We start from the raw sequence: 15088 nt of genomic DNA, 5'->3' as shown, positions 1-15088 counted from the left end.
TGGAACAAATTAAACTCGTATCTCGAGGTTCCACTGTATGACAAAAGGATTTTTCTTATGAAGTAACTGTTAAATATATTCCACTTTGCAATTCCATTTTAAAAAATTATTTTTGTTTACATTGTTTGCTTACGATTCTCTGTTTTCCAGTTGCCTTTATTTCAAGCCCATGCAGCATTAAAGCAATGTGTTAGACTTGCTGTAGAAAGAGCTGTTCAGGAATGGATGGCTCCAGTTGTTGATAGATCCATTAAAATTTCTTTAACAAGCTGTGAACAAATAATTAAAAAGGTATTTTAATTTCATTTGATTTGTTTCTGTATATAAATTCTTTTTTTTTTAAATATTATGAAAAGTAATGAATTTTCCTTTCTTGTAGGATTTTGCTCTAGACCCTGAAGAATCACGAATGAGAATTTCTGCTCATCATATGATTCGTAGTTTAACAGCAGGAATGGTTATGATCACTTGTCGTGACCCTCTGTTTATGTCTATACATACAAATTTGAGAAATAATTTCTTGTCTACTTTAAGAGTAAGTTGGGAAGGATTCCTTCCAAAAGTATTTTATTCTTATACAGCTATTTCTAACATGTTTTAAGTAAAATCTGTACATCTTCTCTAAGCAAATTGATGGCTCCTGAAGCAATTTTATGCAGCCCGTGAACACATTTCAGTAATGTATTCGCTGCAAATTAGGGTACAAGTTAAGATATTAATTATATGAAGTCTGAGTTTATATTGTTTTTATTGTCATTAAAAATTGTCTCGTGCACGTTCCATAAATAGAGCTTATTAATTTAGAATCTGATATAAATGTTATTCAGAGATTGGAGGATGCAGATTTAATTAACTTTTATTTGCACTTTTCAAAAAATAAATAAGCTGAATTATGAAATTTGCAGTAAGAAGTAACCATTTTGCTCAATGCATTTATATCCAAATAGTTCTTTCGCAGATGAAAAAGCATCTGCAATATCTGATGGAGATAGTTTCTAGTAATTTCTTTCCAATCCCATTTTGTTGTATATGGTGTAGAGGAAATTTTTTTTTTTTTTTTTTTTTTTTTTGTGTGTGTGTGTGTGTGTGTGTGTGTGTGTGTAACTGTAGTCTAACGTGGTTTCCTCTACACCTTCTTTAAAATCAGTGTTTGATTTTTTTGAAAAAGTATCTCAGCTGAAAAAAAAATGTTTTAGAATTTATAATTATGGCAGAAAATGTCACTACATAATAATAATTAGTCAGTAATAAATATTTTGTACCTTAAAATCCTTGAATTAAGGGTTTTGTAAGCACTATTATTTAACAAGCCGTGCATTTATTGTTCTCTGAATGAAATCTGCGAGTTTCGTTCTGTTATTTGTTTGGACTTTTCTTTAATCTGTTGGTTTAAGTGTATGTGAAAAATAAAGTTGATAAGAAAGGAAAAAAGTAGTAAATCTATTTTACTTTTTTTAACTGTAATTTTAATACTTAATAACATTTATGTAATTTATTTAAAAATTATAATTAGTTTCTGGATGTATTTCAATATTAAATTATTTTACTCATATTATTAAAATATATTTGATTGCTTAAAAGGAAATTACAGCTTAAGAGTTTTTCCATAATTTGTTTGAAAAAAACTAATTTATATTAGTACACTCAGCCTTTTAATGCACTACAAAAAGTGAGTGTATATTCACATGTTTTCTTTTCACTCACAAATCCTTTTTGAAAAATGAAAATTTTAATCAAATCACTTGTACTTAGATGAAATATTAAGGCACTGAATATGATAATTATAGATCACTGTTCTAAATATGTATAAATAATAGCACTTAGTTTCATCTAGTTTATTTTATTATTGTTAGCCTAGCACTTGATTTCACTGTATTTTAATGTGCATAAAATAATTCTTAATTGGAATGGGAGAGTTTTGTAGTTAAGTATGTGTTACCACTATCGTGCAAACAACAATCAATATTTTTGCAAATGCAACTTTTTCACAATTAAGCAGAAGTTGTTATAGTGATATGAAAACTGCACATTTCGTGTATTTTTACGATAAATGAATTTTGGGATACAAAAGATTTGCAAGATGTCAGGAAATTTCAAACCATTGCCTTGAGTCTGCATGTTCATTTCAAACTGCAATTAAGATTTAAAATGCATTTTATTGTTGCATGTGTACAAGCTCATAATGGATTGAATGCACACAGAACGCGTGATGGCTTGATAAAATGTATTTTCCCAAAAGAAACGTGCTGCATTTCTGGAACATTCCACAAAAGCATTCATACAGCTCTTCTCAGTATGGCAGAGCACATTCAATAGAATATCACTTTAAATTGCTGGTAATATTAAATACAATGCAATGCAAAGCTTGCTTGGAGATCTCTCTGTATTCTTAAGGCTACTCTAAACTGAGAACTGGTGCTCTCTCTGATCTTATATTGTTTCACTCAGCTGCCGAAAATCCCGAGAAATCTTACCGTCTATTTCTCAAAGTTATTGGAAGGCACGTATGATTAAAGTTACATATAAGAACCAAATATGGTCACAGTTACATATAGGGATCAATTATAACTATTTAATCAGAATGGCACAGAGATTTTGACAAATTTTGGCAATATCTCGCTAAATTTGATGAAAAATTAGCCACCAAAACCATCTCCCCAGCTTCGTGATATCTCGTCAATTTAGTGAAGTAGCCATTTACCTCATTGTTAAGTAGACTTGCCCTGTAACCACATTTTTCTGGCAAAGCTTCACTGTCTTTAGACTTTTCATATTAATTTATACAGACATTGATATTTCTCCTTTAAATCTGTATCTTGCATTTCTGGTGCCATTTTGACTTACTTATTTCTTCACATCTTTGGCCCAATAAAAGGCCCAATAAAAGGCCAAAGATGTGAAGGGGGGACAAAGGGATGCTCAGAATCAGCGATATTCTGTAATTTCATGTGAAAATCCAAAACAAAAAAAAAAACCATTGTAAGGGGAAAACATGGTATGTTCTTTTTAAATTTTTGTAAATAAGCAGTCGTCAATTTCCACAATTTTGTACTGTCCATTAATTTTTAACATTAGGATGAGGTACAAGGAATTGGCATATATCTCTCTCTTAGGTAATTATTTAAGTCATTTGAAGTGTGCTTAGACTACCCGCGATACCATAAATAAATGAATCAATATTAACGAGAGAAATGCATAATCCATGTTTTTGTTCAGGTACCTTTTTTCCCCTCTACAGGAGCAAAGGCCACATAGCATTGTTACTTCAAATCATAATTTAGTTTCATAAGGTGGTTATTTGAACACTATTTCTTTATGAAGAATATCTCTTTCTTGAAAAAACAAGTTACCTGCTTTTTCATTTCTTAGCAAATGCTAAGTCATAGAATCTATCGCAGTAGCATAAAAAGACTAGTATGAAAATTCATGGTTGCACAAGACCTATTTATACCAAACTAAAGTGGCAACACCTGATGCTGAGGAAATGGACTTCTTTTTTTTTTTTTTTTTTTATTATTATTATTATTATTATTATTATTATTATTAAAGTCACCAAAAAGTATGGCTTTAAGAATTTGTATATACATTTGATAAGCGCAAACACTAACTTCAGACTGCTGACATAGTTACTAAAATGTTTATTTTATTATTCACTGTATGTTATGCAGAAAATCTGAAATAAAGTTCTGGCTTTTGTAATTAAAAGAATAAAATTGAATATTTTGTTATTTTAAAGCAAAGCATACTTTAATATCTGCTTTTACAAGGAGAGAAATGTTTTCATGGAGGATTTTCAAAGGGATGTTGGCTGCCTGGAGGCCAGTGTTCTTTAAAGCCGGATTATACTTGAGATGAGCCTCATATTAGCAATCTGTTCAATAACTAGAAATAGGTTCTTTGGAGAATGCCTAGTGTTAGCTGCTTATGAATTTTGCCATATCATCACCTGCTAGGAAGAATTTTGATACTGAAAGTTTGAATGATTCTGATCATGCTTTTACAGAAGTGTTCTTCCAACTGTAATTTATTCTATTTAAATTGATATATTTATGGTTTGTGTGTTGTGTTTCATATTTGTTGTTTTTGATAGAATGCCACACCCCAACAAAAGGAATTGATTGACCAAGCAGCTGATATTGTAGCACGGGATAATTTGGAGCTTGCATGCTGCTTTATTCAAAAGACTGCAGTGGAGAAAGCCCTTCCAGAAATTGACAAGCGTTTAAGTTCAGTAAGTTGCATCTTGAGCATAAAATATTCATTCATTAAATTGATAATTTCATTCAGAATCGAACAGTGGTAATATAACATTGAGAGCAGTAATAACAATGGTAAATATTAAATTGGTAATTAATATTTTTCCATAGTTTTATCAAGAATCATGTTGAATTCATTTTTAATGTTGCCTTCATTCTAAATGTATTCTGTAGGAATATGAAATCAGAAAGCATGCAAGAAGTGAAGGTCGAAGATACTGTGATCCTCAAGCATTAACTTACCAAGCTGAGAGAATGCCTGAGCAGATACGCTTAAAGGTAATTAAGTTTTGTGTGTTTAAAATTAATTAGCAGTTAAATTTTTCTGCAATCTATAAAAATGATTGTTTATTAATTATAAACTGCATGGTGAAGGAAAAAATTAGTATGTACAAAGGTGCATGGTTATGAAGCAATATTATTAATTATATAAATGCATTTATTTTACATTATAAATTTATTCATTTATAAGTTATTCTTAAAATAAGTGCACTTATTTGACGTTTATTTCAGATTTAAATCTTGAAAACAGAAATTAAAGGCATCAAATGTACTGTTTATGGCGTAAAGTGGACTTTTTTATTTCAAATGTTAGCCACTTGCATGGCCAGCCACCTGAAAAAAGAAAAATAATATAATTTTACTGAATTTATCTAATATAATATCCCAGATCCATCTAAGTAATTAATAATAAATGAAGTGAATCTGCATTTATTGCTTTTAAATGCTTCAATTCGTTAATAACAGAACAAAGTTGAAAAAAAAAAAAGTTAAACATCTTACACTTTGCTGACGCACTTCTTTATATCACTGAGTTTTTTTGCTTAGATTTGAAACATATCTTACACACTTTGCAGAATTGGCAACACAAAGCTTTTAAATCATTGTGTTTCTATTTAAAAGTTCTTTAAATTTGCGTAAAATGCGTAATAAGTAAAAAAAATTCAAAATTCAGGCTTTGAGATGCGCATGTCTGGGTGGAAGACTAAGCATGTTCAAAATTGAGTGATTGTAGGTATCATCATTATTCTACAGTGTAGGGAACGCGCATTCATACAAACAGATTCATTATTTAATATATTTGATATATTTTGTTGCATTCTTGAAATTGTGTACTTTTTATGTACACTCCACAAAAAATAAAGAGGGGGGACACTTCTATATCTCTCATTCTACTGGGCCGACTTACAAAATTGAAATTGCATTTTTCATGTCTCAAAAGCGTGACTTAGGATATATATTAGATTTATATATAACACTATTCTAACATAGGTATTTTGACACCAAATTGATCTTTTTCTAAAATAACATACCAATTTTTTTACATATTTTGATTCTACGACTCAAATTATACCAGACTGCCAAGTTTTGTAAAAATTGTACGAGTAGTTTTAAAAAAATTAGCTCTCAAAATTTTAGCTCCTCAGTGTTTATTGAATTTGGCATATATTTACTAATACCTATTTTTTTATTAAACTTTTTATATTTTTTTTTCCTTTCACATTTCGAAATTTAGGTTCCTTTCAAATAAAATTCACCTATTTTTTGTGTTTAATTTTTCAAATTTCTATTTTTAAATAATTTTTATAAATTTTTTTTAAAAAATTTAAATTATAACCTTTAAAATTTTTACCATCATCTTAGTAGGTGTAGTTCTAAACATACCTGCAAAAAATTAGTTTTTTATTCAAAATTGTCTAAGATGTACACGAGTTCACATATTTTCGCATTTTGAAACTTGGCATCTTTTTTTTTTTTTTTTTTTTGAGTGATAATAACGGCAAATGTGGTTTATGGATTTTTGTTACAGTGAATTGCCACAGCTATTTTTAACCTTAAATTTCAAATAAATTTTTATGGAGAATTATATGAAATTTTCCTCCTGAGTAATGTGTAATAAATATTTCACAAGACAAACAACAAAAATCAGCATTATATTTACAAAATTTTCACAGGACTAGTTTCGATGGTTTTACCAAACCACCATCCTCAGCTGCAAAACCGCAAATGAACAAGATAGGGGAAAAATGATTAGATAAGATAAGAAAGCCTGGACAAGAATAAGCAAGTGATGCCATCTGTTGGTGAAACCAGAACTAAAACATAATTTCTTTAAAGGCCGAAGGCAAATTTGGATTGGAATTAAGATCGTTAAATAGAACAGAAAGATTTTTATGAATGTGAAATGCCTCTAGAAAATCAAGTTCTCCAATGGAAGATGTTTTTTGAATAATTTTGGCAGCAGAAAAATTGAAAGTGTGATTTTCGGACCAACAATGTTGCGCAACAGAAGACTTCTGTGTTTCCTTTTTCCTAACATATGCCTCATGTTCCTTGACGCGAAATTTTAAGGCTCTCTTAGTTTGGCCAATGTAAATTAAACCACACTGGCAAGGAATCCTATAAATACCCCAGGAATTCATATCCGGAATGGGGTCCTTGAGTATGGAACTCGGAATTTTATTGATGGGAGAATAAACAACCCGAAAGTTAAATTTCTGCAAAATATGTGCAACTTTATAGCTAATTGATGGAAAGAAGGGAATGACAACAGAATTTTTATAATCTCCTAAAACAAGAGTGTGCCTTTTAGTGTGTTGAGATGAGAATTGTTTAACTGCTTGATTAATAATGTTGGGTGGAAAGCCCCTGTCAATAGCTATTGCTTTTAAATAATTTAGTTCTTCATCAAGGGCTAGTTTGGAGGAGCAAACTTGAAGAGCACGTAAAACATAGGAATAAAATTAAGCTAACTTTTGTTTAGTCGGATGACATGATTTAAAGTGCGGTGGAAGGCAAACCGATGAAGGTTTATGGTAAACTGTAGTATTGAAGTTGGATGTGTTACGTGTGACCAGAATGTCGAGAAACGGAAGAGAATTGCAAGTCTCAAGTTCAAAAGTGAACTGAATAGCAGGATCAATAGAATTCATTGTTGAAAGAACTGTATTTAAATCATCTTTATTACCTTCAAACAGGGTAAAAGTATCGTCTACGTAGCGGAACCATACCGGGAAGTTTAAAGTTTCAAACAATTTTGATTCATAATAATGCATGTAGATATCAGCTATGATGGGACTGAGGGGGCTTCCCATGGCTAATCCCTCAGTTTGCTTGTAATATTTATTTTGGAAAACAAAATGTGTTTGTTTCTAACAGAGTTGAGTGAGAGAAATTAGCCCATCAATTTCGATGCAAGAGAAATGAAATTCGCGAAGTCTGGTTTCTAGACATCTTAATGCACCCTCCACCGGGACATTGGTGAATAATGATTTTACATCAAAAGAAATCATGAGTAAATTACTAGGAGAAATCTTTTTAACCTTTTTTACAAACTCTATCGAATTTTTTATGGTGTAAATGTTATTGTCTAAGAGAGTGGAAAATCTAGAAACGAAATACTCTCTAAATATTTGGTTTCTAGATTTTCCACTCTCTTAGACAATAAGATTTACACCATAAAAAATTCAATAGAGTTTGTAAAAAAGGTTAAAAAGATTTCTCCTAGTAATTTACTCATGATTTCTTTTGATGTAAAATCATTATTCACCAATGTCCCGGTGGAGGGTGCATTAAGATGTCTAGAAACCAGACTTCACGAATTTCATTTCTCTTGCATTGAAATTGATGGGCTAATTTCTCTCACTCAACTCTGTTTGAAACAAACACATTTTGTTTTCCAAAATAAATATTACAAGCAAACTGAGGGATTAGCCATGGGAAGCCCCCTCAGTCCCATCCTAGCTGATATCTACATGCATTATTATGAATCAAAATTGTTTGAAACTTTAAACTTCCCGGCATGGTTCCGCTACGTACACGATACTTTTACCCTGTTTGAAGGTAATAAAGATGATTTAAATAAAGTTCTTTCAACAATGAATTCTATTGATCCTGCTATTCAGTTCACTTTTGAACTTGAGACTTGCAATTCTCTTCCGTTTCTCGACATTCTGGTCACACATAACACATCCAAACTTCAGTACTACAGTTTACTGTAAACCTTCATGGGTTTGCCTTCCACCGCACTTTAAATCATGTCATCCGACTAAACAAAAGTTAGCTTCATTTTATTCCTATGTTTTCCGTGCTCTTCAAGTTTGCTCCTCCAAACTAGCCCTTGATGAAGAACTAAATTATTTAAAAGCAATAGCGACAGAGGATTTTCACCCAACATTATTAATCAAGCAGTTAAAAAATTCTGTTCTCATTCCCTTCTTTCCATCAATTAGCTATAAAGTTGCACATATTTTGCAGAAATTTAACTTTTGTGTTGTTTATTCTCCCATCAATAAAATTCCGAGTTCCATACTCAAGGACCCCATTCCGGATATGAATTCCTGGGGTATTTATAGGATTCCTTGCCAGTGTGATTTAATTTACATTGGCCAAACTAAGAGAGCCTTAAAATTTCGCGTCAAGGAACATGAGGTATATGTTAGAAAAAAGGAAACACAGAAGTCTTCTGTTGCTCAACATTGTTGGTCTGAAAACCACACTTTCAGTTTTTCTGCTGCCAAATTATTCAAAAAACATCTTCCATTGGAGAACTTGATTTTCTAGAGGCATTTCACATTCATAAAAATCTTTCTGTTCTATTTAACGATCTTAATTCCAATCCAAATTTGCCTTCTGCCTTTAAAGAAATTATGTTTTAGTTCTGGTTTCACCAACAGATGGCGTCACTTGCTTATTCTTGTCCAGGCTTTCTTATCTTATCTAATCATTTTTTCCCTATCTTGTTCATTTGCGGTTTTGCAGCTGAGGATGGTGGTTTGGTAAAACCATCGAAACTAGTCCTGTGAAAAATTTTGTAAATATAATGCTGATTTTTGTTATTTGTCTTCTGAAATAAGTATTTATTCGGCGTGTTATTGTGTCTTAATTAATAAATATTTGTTAATAGTATATAAATAAACATTTTAAAAATTTCTTTCTTTCTTCTTCTTTTTTTTTTTTAATATTTGTAAGAGTAAAATTTTACCTTTGCTGTGTCATCATCTACTTTACTTTGCATTTAAATTGAATTGTCTAAAACTGAGAAAGTTTGTTTGATGTTTATTTTCACGATGTTTTTAAGCAAACAGGACATTGACAGTTTGTGTCATCTCCCAGCTTTAAAATTTATATATATAAGTATAAATTTTTACATGAAAGAATGTTTTAAGTAGTTATATATATATAAATTTAGCTCACATGTTAAAATTCATTGAAAAATTATAGCCTCGTATATAAATGTTAGAATAATGATTAAAGTATTTCCAATTTATATAAAATATCAAGATTGTTTTCAAATTCGGTAGAGATTTTTAACCAGAGGAAATTTAATTTTAAACGTAAAGATGGTTGAAATGCGAAAATAATCTTTTTATTTTTGTGTTATAGCAAATTAAAATGTTGTTGGAAAAAATATATATATATTTGCATACCTTTTTTTCATGTTCGTGGAAAAAGAAAAAAATTAAATGCCAGAAATACACTAAATATTTTAAATTAATAAACTTCATTTTCAATCTTTTTAGAATGTGTAGAATATCCGTAAAAGTGACAAATGAAATGTACCAGAAAGGCAGTAGTTTTGTTTTTTCTTTCTGTACATTCAGATTTGTATAATATTTGTAAAAATGATGAATGAAATATGCCATAAAGGCGGTATTTTTTTCAGTACATTCAGAAAATTTTCATAAAATAACGTGTGGAAAATAACAATAGAGAGTCAACAGTATCTTCAGCCTTTTTTTATTCTTATAAATTTCTTAAAAGAAACATGCAAAAAATGCCATACCCTTATTTCACCAAAATTATACGTATATTTTTGGAGGCGTGCTGCTTGGGAACTGCTTTTCTGCTTTAGTTTAATTTCACAGTTGAGGAATATAAAATAAAAAAACGATAAGCTGATCCATTTCTCTGCTTTACATTGAAGGTATGCAATATTTAAAGGCTAACTGGGCTTTTAAATATTGGTAATAATGCATGCAAATGTCAATTTGCTGCTTTTGAATGCGTTATCAGTGCATTTTAATGTCTCTAAATCAGAAAGCTAGTTTCTGTATAGTTTATTTTTACTAGTTAATAAATAAATCTTTATAGTGTTTATATTTAATTTAAACAATATATTAAATTTTATATATGTTTTTGTCGTGTGATGTACATATTTTTTATATGAATGCCTGAGTAATCTACATTATCCCTTTGACGCGCGATCTGAAACTACCAATTTTCAAATTTTTTTCTCTTCTTTCAAAAATTTTTGAGTGAAAATCAATTGATTACTGATCTTTTACCTCTAAATAACACAAAATGACTGCAGAATCATACGTGTTTTAGGTCTTAGTACTTCAAATCAGATGCCTTTTAAAATTCGTATTCAATGAGACAAAATAACTTCCTTTTATTAATATAAGCAACTTTAAATTTCAAAAGTTATTCATCACACATCATGATTTATATCATAAACAATAAAAAAAAAATACCAATAATCAAACTGCATATATAAAAAAAGCTCTCTATATGTATGGCATTTGCTTTGTGGTTTCAGGACAGACCACTGCGCAATAGAGGTGCGGTGGTCGCGCCTTGAAACCACTGCTCTTCACAATGGTGCTTGCTTCCTCCTCAAATAGGAATGTTTATTTTTACCCAGATATAGATAAGGAGTTTTGAAACCACACAGTTATTTGTATTACTAAAGAATACATAAACCTGCCCAGTAAAAAGGTCTTTCATTTACAATGAGCAATGGTCAAGAGTAAATTTTTTTAAATTCATATTATTTGTCTCTAGGATCATAATATTCAATTTCTAGAAATTTTAGTTAAAAAAAAATACAAAAATAATATAGCGCGGTTCAAAGGGTTAAAAAATATTTCATCTTAAGTAAAATAAATGTGTCTGATATCAAACATATGATAACTGTGGGTAGAAAGAACTAAAAATAAAACTTAGCATTTCAGAATTCTGTGTCGGATAAATTTTTAATTCTTGTGTTATAGGTGGGTGGTGTGACACCTCAACAGATGGCAGTGTACGAAGAATTTGCTCGAATGATTCCAGGATTCTTACCAAATGGAGGAAGGGAGCAGCAGAGTAGCTTCGTGAATAAACCCATGACTGTAAGTGTTGTACTGATTTGATTTTTTATAAAAATTTGAATTTTTCCCTTATAAACTCTTGTATGAGATATGTATAGCATAGCTGCTAACTCTGAGTTTTTACTGATTTTTCGACTTGTTTCGTAGTGGATCACCATATCTCCCAGTTTTTATCTGGTTGTAACAAAAGTATTCCACCAAAAAACATTCATAATAAAGTTTGAAGAAAAAACGTAAAAGCAGTACCTTAAGGGCAGATAGTAATCACCACCCAAATCTATGATTTTTTGCAAACGTTTTTGTAGTTTATCAAATATTTTGGCCCAGAAATTTGGTGCTCTTGCATCCAGATCGGTGTAATAAAGGGTAGAAGTCTGAAGGAGAGATGCCGAGGGACTATGCGCTGGGTGTGGCAAAAGATCCCATTCAAGTTTATACAGAGTCCAGGCAGTGTATGCAGACACATGGGGTATTGTGTTATCTTGATTATCTGTGTTATCTTTTTGTGCTGGAACTTAATTTGACATTTCCCCTTGAGAGCAGCATCTCTGCTGTACACCTTACCGTCGAGGGTTTTACCTTTTATCAGATACTCTTTGTGGCTTTTGATACCATGGCAATCCCACCAGATACAATACTTTTTTAATTGGGCTTTACTATGTTGCCGAAGTGCTTGCCAGGTGCAGACCAACCCACTTTTCATACTGTGTTCTTGAAGTAAATCCGCTTTTCATCACAAATGACAATCCTGTTTAGAATTTGTTCTTGCATTAATTTTCGAGCAGATTAGTGCAGGCTCGAACAATATCTGTATCTACTTGAGTCAGCTCATGGGGCACCCAATGATTGAGCTTGTATGTCTAGTTTATGTGATGCATAGTGCAACTAATGGGCATGACACTAATGTCTAACTCCTTAGCAAGCTCGAGTGGTTGCATACTAATCTACTTCGAAAAGTTCTCTCAGGCAGGCTCTTCAACATCAGTAGGCCGGGCAGTGTGCTTTGCTTCTTGAATATCAATAGTCCTTGTTTTTGAGCTTTCGATACTAAACCTTCACAGTATCATATGATGCAGCATTAGTACTGTGCACATGAGTTGGTGACATTCTGTAACTGACAATATAAAGTATATCTCCTGCCTTCTTAGCATGCCTTCGTAGTGTAATGGTCAGCACGCTTGGTACATATTCAAGAGGTCCGAGGTTCAAGTCCTGGCGAGAACACTGCTTATTTTTCATGTTTTCTGCTTCCAAAATGTCCTAATGACTCTACAGTGGTGCCCAAACTGAAATAGGTGGTGGATGATGATTCTCCACCACCAAGATTTGGCGATTGGGTCCCATAATCACCAGTCGCCCTTAGAAAGGAAGAGTATATAAGGAATTTCTCCTGCCTTTGTGGAATAATGGTCAGCATGTTCGGTGCATATTCAAGAGGTTTGAGTCCTGGCAAGGGCATTGCTTATTTTTCATGTCGTCGTACTGCGGAGCAACCTAATGTCTACAGCATCTTGCAATAAAACTAGAAGTAAATGAAAACTTTAATCTGATAGTGTAGTAGTTCTATTTCAGATACTTTGTATTTAATGATAATATTATTGTACAAATTTCACAACACAGTGGTCCTAAAGCTAGTCTCTCTCTTTCAAATGCCAAAAATTGTTTGGCAAACAATATTTGCAGTAGTGGGAAACTTTCGTTAAAGCCGAATAATTTTTAGTAAAGAAAGTGTTTTTCAGCAATAAAATTTGCACGATAAGTTTCAATATTGAATTAATGAAGCTTAAATTTTTCACACTTCATTCCTTGATCCCTAGTAACCTTCAGCATTATTTTTCTAATTTTTTTTTTATCTGATTCTGTTTATAGACATTTTATAGAACTTAAGAGATTTACGCAAATATTTGTGTTTAATTTTGATTCGATCAATATGTAAAGTTATAAGTTCCATTTCGAGATAAATATGAAAAATATGTAGTACCTTCACCAGGGGTTTGAATTCTTATCTTCCGACTGCTAGCTGGAGATGCTCTTAATTACATCATGAAGGCATAAGGGGCTTTTAATCCTAATTAAGAATTCCTTGTTGTGACAAATTATCATCCACCCCATTTTAACTTATGTCACTGTAGAGCTTTTTTTTTTTTTTTTTTTTTTTTTTTCAAGAAGAGGGAGTTTAATTAAAAATGTGAATAAATTCTGGATCTCCTGATTGCTAGCAGAATGTGCTTCCAATTGGATCTCGAAGGCATGCAGTAAGCAGGGGGAAATACATTATTAAATTTATCCATGCAATAGTATTCATTTGAATTATTAATTTTATTTTCACTCTTTTTAAAGGTACTTTGATAAACTGAAGCTTTCTTTCCCTACTCAGAATTTTCTAAATATAAAAGAGTAAGAGAACTGTAAAATAAAATTAGCCGTCAAACATACACTCAAAATATGTTATTAATATATTTGACATTAGAAGTTAAATATCAGTATTTGAACGAGTTGAATCATGCATTATAAAACAAATTTTGATAAACTTTTAATCCTTTAAAATGGTGCCACTGTGCAGAACAAAAACTCGGCGGGTTTTTGTCGGGTGAATCTCTCACTTTTTCATATTTCGAGATTGGCAGCTGTGGTACAGATATAAAAAGTTGCTTATAAGCAGATTCTTCTAACAAATTTTTCATTATGTGGAGACTTATTTTCTTGCATGTAAAGGTATTTTGACTGCTTCCTTGTAACTTCCGATTTTTTATTTTTACAAGAACGTCTAACAGTTCTCAGTTGGACTAATCCAGTTTTCATTAATTTTTAGGTTCTTGGTAGTTTTTTCTTCATTCTGCAGAGTTGTTTCGACAGTTTTCAATGATTTTTCTATCTGTATAAGTTTTGTCCTTTCGCTTTAGGTCTGCACTCAACAGTATTGTTTAAGTTACCTATAACTGATTCTTTTATGTGCCTTATAAGCAAAAAAATTGAAAATATCATGTTCAGCAAGTGGAATTTCACTTTGTTTATGATGCAGTTGATTAAATATCTCAACTTCCAAAATTTTCTATTTCCATTATTGAAGCTTTCTGCATTCATATAAAGATGTGATTAAATTTTGGGTGAAATTTGACAAACATAAGTGATACTTTATTCGAAGCCTATAACTTTTTAATGGACAAGGAAAAGTAATGCTTCATTTGAAATCCATAACAGTTTTGAATTAAAAAACTATATTAAAACTTATTAATTTTAGTATTTAAGACTTTTATATCAATGGGCAACATGTTAGATATTGGCTAATATTTATAAAACTGAAGTGGTACTTTACTTGTAGCTCTGAACAGATATTCATGAAAATATGTATGTAATCCAAAATTTGGAGAGCATTGAAGAATAATGAGTGTTATTGACTGCTGTCTAAATATCACAAGGATATACATTCAGATCAAAATTAATAATATAGATTTGTCGATATTATAGAAGTATTTTTACATTATGGTACTCTTATGAAGGTGTGTATTTTAAATATGTGAAAGTAATTAAAATCGAATTAAATTATATTGTTCAACTGCCCAATAAAATAAAATTTTTAATATATGATAAATACTTAATTTTTCTTTGATTAAAATCCAATTAAATTATGCTATTCAACTGCCCAGTAATAAAATAGTTTTTAATTAAAAAAAATAAAGGGCCAAACATTGGATTGTGTTCTATTCCTTTAGGAAAACCAGTTTTGACGTATGGCCA

At 31.1% G+C, this 15088-nt stretch overlaps 1 protein-coding gene across 1 annotated transcript in view; it reads left to right on the top strand.

Annotated features, from left to right (window-relative positions):
* Positions 1 to 15088, top strand: part of Not1 (CCR4-NOT transcription complex subunit 1) — a gene marked incomplete at its 5' end in the record, with an annotated part of 130106 nt that overhangs the window by 24999 nt on the left and 90019 nt on the right. The window contains 5 exon segments of the mRNA XM_085825142.1: positions 151 to 291; positions 380 to 535; positions 4091 to 4231; positions 4431 to 4535; positions 11252 to 11371. Coding sequence (XP_085681268.1) covers positions 151 to 291; positions 380 to 535; positions 4091 to 4231; positions 4431 to 4535; positions 11252 to 11371 — 663 coding nt within the window.

Source organism: Stegodyphus dumicola, chromosome 10, assembly GCF_044657685.1.
Source record: "Stegodyphus dumicola isolate Sdum_Otavi_A_Nest chromosome 10, ASM4465768v1".
In the NCBI taxonomy this organism is placed as follows: Eukaryota; Metazoa; Arthropoda; class Arachnida; order Araneae; family Eresidae; genus Stegodyphus; species Stegodyphus dumicola.
The sequence above is the reverse complement of the archived record's forward strand: the minus strand, read 5'-3'. Positions and strand labels throughout refer to the sequence as shown.